Below are 9,432 nucleotides of genomic sequence, written 5' to 3' on the forward strand. Positions count from 1 at the left end.
AAATAACTCTGAATTTCATGATATGTGTCTTTGTCAGTGACGATAGTTGGAAAGTGGGCAGGAATCAAAGTGCGACATGACACGTTGTTTTTCATAAAATAAAGTCTTTTGAATTATAAGCACACAAAAAAAATTCTTATAATTTAAAATTATATGATATAAAAGTATCCTAAAATATAAATATCTCCCTCATAATAATAATTAAAAAGACAACTGAATCTAATGTGCGATGCCAAACATGGCTGGTCTGTTATGGGAACTCTTTTCTATATGTGTGTATTATTATATCACTAACCTTTGTGGGTCATGCACTCATGCCAAATAAGAAATGAAAACTAAAGTGGTAATCATGCTAATAATTGTAACAAGAGATTACGGACAAAATTTACAAAAAATAATGCGAATGACAACATTCTAGCTATTCATCACTTTGACCCACAACAGAGAATAATATAATAATTAATACTAAGAATACGATGATGAGATTGTCATGTAATCAACACAAATCATTTTTTTTTTTAAAATAGGAAACTAATGTCGAGATACTTCTACTACAATGACAAAATTACATTATAATAATTCTCATTTAAATTAAATTATTACATTTAAAAATATTATATTTTGTACTTTTAATTTTATTTATTGAATCTGCTGATGATATTTTTGACATTTATGATGATTTAAAATTTTGGATCCAACACCTGGATAGCAACATTAACATGAATAACTTCATCAGGAATTGAGTTCTTGGATTTTCTCTTTTGAGGACTTCTCTATACAGATACCAAAGCAAAACAATTTTTTGGCAGTTCTTTAAACTAATTAGTTTTGTCGATGGTTCAATGTAAAAGGGTACATGAAATTGTTTGTTGAAACGGATTGGCTTTAATCTTAGAACTCTACATATTTGATAAGGTGGATTTGAGCTGTGCATGATGATAATTCACACATATTTCCATATTTGTCAAGTGTATTACTGTAGGAAACGAAAAATATATAGTGGATCCTGTCTTTTGAGCATAATTATATAGATGATGGTTCACCTGGGAATCAGATTATGTCAAGGAACTAAGGGAAATCTTAGAGGTTGTAATTCTAAAGGAAGATAGGACAGATCGATGGGAGGGGATGCTTGACGGGACTGGGGTATTCACCGTAAGGTCTGCATATAACGCTCTACTAACACAGGCACTAGGAACCCAACAGATAAGGTTCACATGTGGCGTGTGGAAGATTAAAATCCCACCAAAAGTTAAAATCTTCATATGGAGACTGTTCGTGAACGCTTTACCCACAAAGGAACAATTATTGAACAAGAATGTTGCATTACAAGCATATCAACAACGCTGCCCGTTTTGTAATGACGCACTAGAAACAATTCATCATGTCATATTCTCATGCTGCTATGTTGACAGAGTGTGGAAATAGTGGTTGCAGCTATTATGGAGCCCGTCACCCCTGTGCCACACTGCATTTACTAATTTCTCAGCTCCACCCTCCATAATATCCTCTAAAGAACAAACAGAAAGATGGTGGGTATGGTGGGCTGCAATGTGTTGGTGTACATGGAAAATGAGAAATCAGTGTGTCTTTGAACAAGGTCAATTTGATGGTCATAAGCTGGGACAACAGGTGCTAATGTTCTCATGGTCTTGGCTGTCAACTTTTAACAACTTCTTTTCTTGTTCCTTCACTCAATGACAGCTGAATACAGGCCTCTGCTTACTTGAGTAAGGAGCCTACGAGTAACAGGCCAGGTCGGATGGTGATGATTAGAAACGGTGGCATTGGATATAATTTGTAGCAATCTATGTGAGGCAGATTGGGGGTTGGAGATGGTTTTGAGGGCGTCATGGGTAACTGATGGAGGGACCCAACATTCAGTGTTATTGCGGAAGGATAATGGTAGCTGTCATGTCATTCATTAGGATGAAGGTAAGGGGCTGTGTTTGAAAGTTATGCAATCCATTATATAATGGAATACATAGGTGAAATGATCTATGGTAATGCCACGAGTCAACAAGCTTCCACACGTAGTGCCACGCCGATCACAACCTTCTGCTTCGAAGCATGTTGTGGCAAAACTTCCATGAGCTTGCTGGACAATACCTACCGTGGTTTGCCTGACGTGCTCCAATTATGTTATATACTTGGGGTCAAAGCTTAGTAAATTACCTAGACTAATGTGGGTATGGTTAATTTGATTTGGGAATTTGCAGAGGGTAAAGTATATTATTCCTAATAGCCACAAAATCTTGTACATGGGATATGGTACCCCTTGTACCAATATTATATATATTTTACTTTATTTGCTGTTCAAAAAAAAAATTATAGAAGGTTGTATGTATTAGAAATGTTTCATTCACACTTTTTACGCTGTCGAAAAATGTTGAGAGTATATATTAGATTTGAATTTTTTATAGATATGCAATGTATTATTTTAAAGAATTTATATACATATATTTATGTAAGTCTCTTTGGAATATAATAATGTAAAATTGACAAGTTTTTGATTCATAAGAAAGAGAACAAAGAAAAGAGTGGTGTTTAATGATGGAATCCTTGTTGCATGTGAAAGGAAGAATTTGTGAGCAATATGAAGGACTCCTTGATTCCTTGGATCAAGCTCTTCAAGGTGGGCATGTTTTAGGATGGAAACCAAAAATGGAAAGATAAGGTGAAGGTGTTTCATGAAAGGTTTGAAAGGAGACTCTAGGGTTTGGCTCACTCCATGGATGATGAAGGTCACTTCTAAGGTTTTCTCTCAAGGTGAAGATAGGTAGGGTTTGACCGAATATTAATCAAGAGTGACTAAGAAAAATATAAAGGCTCAAAGGCTCTATCTATATTAATTTCCAAAGTATTTACAAGGAGGTTAACCTAGGGTATTTATAGGAGGGAGGATGTACTTAGGGTTACATTTGAGAGTGCATGGCCTAGTAATGCAAGCCAAATGCACTTCAAATGAAACATAAATGAACCATAGATGCTACTTGGTGGCCAATGATGAAATATTTGGGTTTGGTTAAACTACATCTAGGTGCATGATAAGACCATGCAACCTAGGTGCCCTCTACTTGGTCTTTAAGCCTTGCCAAGTCTAAAAAAATAAATCCAATGCCATCAAAAATCACGTTGAGGCCTAGTTTCCAACCTTAATAAAATATCTTAGCTATAAAATAAAATCCTATAATCTAAGACACCCCATAATACAAGGGTAAAATGGGAAATTAAAGACAAGGGCAAAATAGAAATAAAATAAATAATATGCTAATAAGGCTTAGGAGAATACTTGATACTCTATGATCATGAGGAGAGTATCCTTTGGTGTGTGAGCTTCCTCCCCCTCTTCTATCCTCCTAGCTATGGACCTAGTGATGAGGTCCACATGTGTCTTCAAGGATGGTCTTCCATCATGTTCAATGTCTCTTACTCTTACTGATTTTCAATATTTATAAGAGAATTTATTTTTTATAGGAGGAGAATAGTGTCTGTTGTAGCTAAAATAACCACAAGAATTAAAAATAATTAATTTTAAATATTTGATAATTAAATTTAATTAAAAAAATTATAACGATTATATTATTATATCTCATTAAAATTCATATTAATTAGGTTTTAAAAACTAAAATTAATAAAATAACTATTTTAAATTTAAATTTAAATATAAAATGATTTCACGAATAAATTAAATTTTGAAATATTTCAAAATGTACAACAATCCCTCACGTATTTCAAAAGTTTATAAAAAATTGAGTTCTCATATTGGATGTAATGCATTAGACTTGGTGTAACTAGTTATTGAACTAAACTATATTGATAAAACTTAACACATAATGTAGTGAGTGTAGCAAACTATTGAACTCAAAACATTTGGTGTATATTAAGGTTAACCAATCACAATATACCCTCATAATTCTTGTCATTACCAATGTGTTGTACTTTTAGGCTATTCGTGCATTTAGTATTCATGAGTGTTCTAGATATCTCGTCAAAATCTCATATAAGCAGCCTCTATTTGACAATACTCATATAGATGATTTCATCAATTGTATACTACAAATTATACACCATTCATAAGAGATATAAAAATAATTAAATTCTTTATAAAAGGTCAAATTTTCTCATAATCACGTAAGACTTAACAATAAAAATTATTCTCTCATTAATGCATCTATAGCATTTTCCCATACCATAGGAATAAATAAAAAGATCAAACTAATTAAAATAATTTATATAGTTAACAGAACTAACAAGTGACTTGTTCTTCCCATTATTATTTGTATTAAGTGACTTTAATAAAATTTCGTTCCCCTTAAATTTTTTATAAACAACTCACAATGTTTAATAAGCAATATCTTTCTTGGAAAGTCAAAGGATCCGTCAAATCCATTATTGACTATATACTAATTTCCATCTTTTAAAGATATTGTTATATCACATCACTTCTTAATTTTATATTCTCAATAGAATATCTGCTAAGAGGTTCTCAACCAGTAAGCCTCATAATCACATCTTAGATCAACAACACTAATTCAACAATTATATTTGGTAGATCTCAAAATAATTTTACTAGAACAAAGTGTAATAACACAATATTAGTGGATTTTTGTCTCATATGGATCCAAGATCAATTAATCATCATTGTAGTTTTTTAATACAATGAAAAATCCACAATGTTAATACCATAATTTATGAAATCTCTGTAACATCTCAAGTTATGTAAAATTTACAATAAGCAACATCATATTTAACATTATAACCAATCATGTTACTCAAAATTGTTAACAGTTTCACTAGGTCTTCTCTTATTCATGTCATAAATGGCTATAATAATATTAATAATTTTTGGCTTTCATACATATAGATAAATATTTAATTCTCCCCAATGTTTCAACACAAACAATTAAATATACAAAGTCTCTTGAAGCAATGTGCTAATCATGATTATGAATCACGTAACATGCGATATGCATTTAATTAGCAATTATATTCATAGTTTTAAAAATCGGACCGGTCATCAAACCAGTTAGGATACTGGGTCAGTGAGTCAAAGGTCGAACTAGTGGGTCACTAATTGAACCGCATGACCCGATTTTTATTAATTTTTTAAAAAAATATTCATGTTAAATATATTTTATACTTATAAATTTCAATAAATTCATATCCAATTTTAAATTTCAATTTTCATCTTATTTAAAATTATCTTTATTTTTATTTTGTATAAAGAAATACATAAAAAATTACATGTTAAACTGTATATTAATATAAATTAAAAATATAAATAATATGTACATATAATATGCTTGCAATTTATATCATAAAATAATATATGTAATTTCTATATAGATATTATATTATTAAACATATAATTTAAAATTAATAATATACTATAAAAGTGATTTAAGTTGCATATATTATAAACAAATACATTAGAACAAGTAATCATTTTTATGTTTAATAAGACTTTTTGCTCTTCCATTAATAGATTCAATTCTTATTGTTTTTTTTGTGGTTTGTGGTCCCTTAAAAAAAATAAAAAAAAATTTGTGGTTGAACCAGTTTGACCCATTGATTCACTGGTCGAACCGAAAAATTGACCGATTCAATCCGGTTTGAAACGGGCCGGATGCATAACCGATCTAACTTAAGATTCGGACTGGCTAGACCACCGGTTCTCAGTTCAACCGGTCTGACCGGCCAGTCCGATCCGATTTTTAAAACATTGGTTACAACCCAAAGTAATTTAATTGTCAATTAACATATCATAATTGAATATAATAATTCAATATAACAATAGTAAGTTATTTACCATGAGAAGCTAATAGTCCTTAATAATTATCTAGAAAAAAAACTTAACACATGAAACTTTACTTGACCAAGAAAATTTATATAGATTCTTACCAAATTTGGTTGACAAATTAATTATTTTCTTCCATTGATATGAACTTCTTCTTCCTATGAAATCTGTCGCTCTTCAACAAGCTCACTAATGACAAAATCACCTCGGATTGCCCGATTGATACCTTGTTCTCCTTTACATGTGACAGCTGCACCAATGTGAATGTCACATTCTCTTTTGCAATCTCGTGCTCAACTCTCACACTAGTTGACCATATTGCAATGGACAACTATAAATCCTTTACATTATTGTCCAAAAATGCTAAGAGTACAAATTGATTTAAATTCTTAAGATGTGCAATGCATTGTTATACTCTGACACAAGTCCCCTAAGATACAATAAGATCTTTTCAATATTAGGTTAAGGATGCAAAATTGACAAGTTTTAACTCAAGAGAGACACTATAGAGAAAAGAACAATGCTTAGCTCCTTTGACTCCTACCGATTCTCAATATTTATAGAAAGAGAATATTAATCGTTGTGACTATAATTAATCATGAAAATTAAAGATACTTAATTTTAAAATATTTAATAATTAAAATTAATTAAAATTACAATGATCATGTTATCATATCTTATTAAAATTGATATTAATTAGGTTTAAAAATTTATAATTAATAACCTAATAATTTTAAATTTTAAATTAAATTTAAAATAATTTTACGAATAAATTAATCTTTTAAAACAAATAAAAATATACAACAAGCTATGCATACAAAATAAAAAGTTGTATTATAAAATCCCAGCTAATTAATATAGGAAAACTGTTATTATTAAATGAGAATGCTTGCATCGGCTCACTTTGGAGTTTTGGTCATCCTTTGAAATTATTTCTATATAGACATTATTTCTACATAGAGACATTTATTGATAGGTGTAATGATAATTTGATTATAAATCTGAATTTAATTGTCATGTATACACAATACAAAAAAAATATTTTGCCATTCAGCCATTTTTAAATTAACTTATAAAGTTACTAAGTTAACCAACTTATCATATAAAAATTTATCCCGTTAATTAGTTAAAAAATGGGATACAGTATCGGGATTTATAATTAGTCATATATATGGGGACTAATTTAAAAAATGACATTATTATTATTATTTTTTATAAATAATGTCATCTTTTTAAAATCGATTTTATTAGAACAAATTTAAAAATAACTGATTTCTTATTTTAATCTTGTGAGTGTGAGACATAGCCCACAAAGTGTAAGTCACCAAAACTTCATGGCTTTAACGTGAATACCTATAAAGCTAAGATAGTAGAAGAAAATACATTCATGGCTTGTACAATTTGTTGACACATTCACACATCCAAATTATTGGGTAGTACTCAGGGCCCATGGGCTCTATCTCCAGCGGCGACACCGCCACTAGAACGCGTTTGCAGGGTGTACATGACCCACACTTGGACTCACAATTCGGTGGCGTTGACCCAGGCCCACGCACGTCACTTGTCGCCGAGCCCACCGGTGAGCCCGTTGCTGACTCCTCTACATCCAACCTTTCTCCAATTTCCCCCTTATGCTTCTGCGCAACAATCATTACCAAATGATTAACCGCTGCTAAATTAATGTTTATTATGGATCGACTTACTCGTATCTCTAACAGTTATACACAAATATGAGATTAAAGTACACTCTAATTATCATCATTCGGTCTTAAAGTACATCTAAATGTGTGTTAATTAAACTAACGGGGAAAACTTTTCAGTACAGAATTAGATCAAATGAATTATGGTACACTATGAAGATGATTGGATTATGAATAAATTGATAGTAAAGAAGTGTATTGCGAAAAGAAAAAATAATGGAACTGTAGAAATAGTGAATAAAGAAAGTACAATGAGAAGTAAGGGCAAATAAAAGGACCAGTTTATACCTGAAAAGTATCAATATCAACATTGGCAAACACAGAACACCTAGTATCTGCAACAGAGAAATGAGGAATTAGATAAAAAAAATGTTATAAACTTGTCATTTGATGATGTTAAATAATAAATATAATTAGAGAGGTGAATAAAATTTATAGAAAAAAAGTCAGAGTAATTAGTAAAGTAAGATTAACCTAAACATCGAATGGCAGAGGCAGTGGTGAAGATCAGTGTGCAAATTACGAACAAGAAAAAGGTGACAGAATTTGTCTTATTCTCCATGAACATGCAATAACAAAATTCCTTCAGAGAATTATTCTTAAGAAATGGATGAGACAAAAGTTGTTTTCCAATTAGCTCCCAGAGCATCAATATTTATACGAAAACAAATATCATAAACTAATAAAAAAAAGAATCTCATTGAATCCCGAAAACACGTACAAAATCTTAAAAACATGAAATTATTTAAATAAATATTATTAATAGTAGATACACACTTTATTCAAATGGTTATTTTTCCCTATTTTTTAATTTTTAAAATATTAATTAAGTAGAAATCACTAAAGTTATTTAAATTTCTTAAATTTTAATTGAAAACATATTTTAATTTAGATAATTTATTGTATATCATCAATTTAAAATATCTTAAACTTGACGTCGTGGTTTAATTTATATATATATATATATATATATATTTATTTATATTTGTACTTATCAATTTAAAAATATCTAATATATTTAAGAAATATTTTATTTTTAAAAAAATAATTATAAATTATAATTTTAAACCAAATAAAATTATTAATAATTTATAAAGAATAAAAAATTAATATTATACCAATCCTCTAATTTGAAGAAAAATGTTATTACAATGATAATATATTAATAACATTAATAAAATAAAAAACAAATAGTAGATTAATACTATAAATTAAAAATAAAAACAAATTACTAAAATGATAATATATTAATAATCTAAATTGTAGGAAATAATATTAGAAAATAACTATAATAAAAAGTTCTAAAAATAAGAATTCTAAAAAAATAAAATTTTCATACCCATATATGGTAAAGATAGAAATTTTAAAAAAATTCTATGTTTAATTAAAATACAAGAAATTAAAAAGTATTGTGAAATCTTAAAAGTTTTTTTTTAAATTGCTAGATGAATGAATTACATATAAATTATATTAAAATTTTTCACAAAATTTATTATTCAAAATAATTTATTGAAATTTTTATAATTTTGATTTTTGAATACTAACAAAAACATTTTAAGTGAAAAAAGTCTTAATTGAATATTACCAAATTTTAACAACGTTCTAAAAAATTATAATTGTCTGAATTGAGTATTAGGGGTGGGTAGATGGGCTCGGGTCCGCAGACCGGTCTGTAAACCAGCGGATTTTGTGGATAATGTACCCATTTTTTTTAAATCTGTATAACTATGTTTAATTTTTGAGTTCGGCCCGTGAAGTTCGCAAACTTGACAGATTTAATCTGCGGGCTTGCGGACTAGTCCACGAACTTCACTAATTAATATTTTTTAAATATTACAATTTTAATATTAAGTTGTGTATTTAATTTTTTAAATTATTATGACATTAAAATTATATTTACTTGGCATGTATTTGTCATTTGAATTATTTTTA

At 29.1% G+C, this 9,432-nt stretch overlaps 1 protein-coding gene across 1 annotated transcript; it reads right to left on the bottom strand.

Moving 5' to 3' along the window:
- Positions 1–6,842: 6,842 nt before the first annotated feature.
- LOC109806461 (uncharacterized) lies at positions 6,843–8,394 on the bottom strand. Its single transcript, XM_020368881.3, has 3 exons — positions 7,975–8,394; positions 7,789–7,835; positions 6,843–7,437 (listed from the first exon to the last, which is right to left on the bottom strand). Exons 1-3 carry the CDS (start codon positions 8,147–8,149, stop codon positions 7,186–7,188), a joined length of 474 nt encoding a protein of 157 aa, XP_020224470.2. The 5' UTR covers positions 8,150–8,394; the 3' UTR covers positions 6,843–7,185.
- Between the last annotated feature and the right edge of the window lie 1,038 nt (positions 8,395–9,432).

The sequence above is a fragment of the Cajanus cajan genome, chromosome 9 (assembly GCF_000230855.2).
Source record: "Cajanus cajan strain Asha chromosome 9, NIPB_CcT2T_4, whole genome shotgun sequence".
NCBI lineage: Eukaryota > Viridiplantae > Streptophyta > Magnoliopsida > Fabales > Fabaceae > Cajanus > Cajanus cajan.

Excerpts from the sequence above, each read along its gene's own strand:
- LOC109806461 (XM_020368881.3), bottom strand. The coding sequence starts at position 8,149 with ATGCTCTGGGAGCTAATTGGAAAACAACTTTTGTCTCATCCATTTCTT. Across the intron at positions 7,836-7,974 it reads CTCTGCCATTCGATGTTTAG|ATACTAGGTGTTCTGTGTTT; the intron begins GTTAATCTTACT and ends TCTCTGTTGCAG. Across the intron at positions 7,438-7,788 it reads TTGATATTGATACTTTTCAG|AAGCATAAGGGGGAAATTGG; the intron begins GTATAAACTGGT and ends ATTGTTGCGCAG.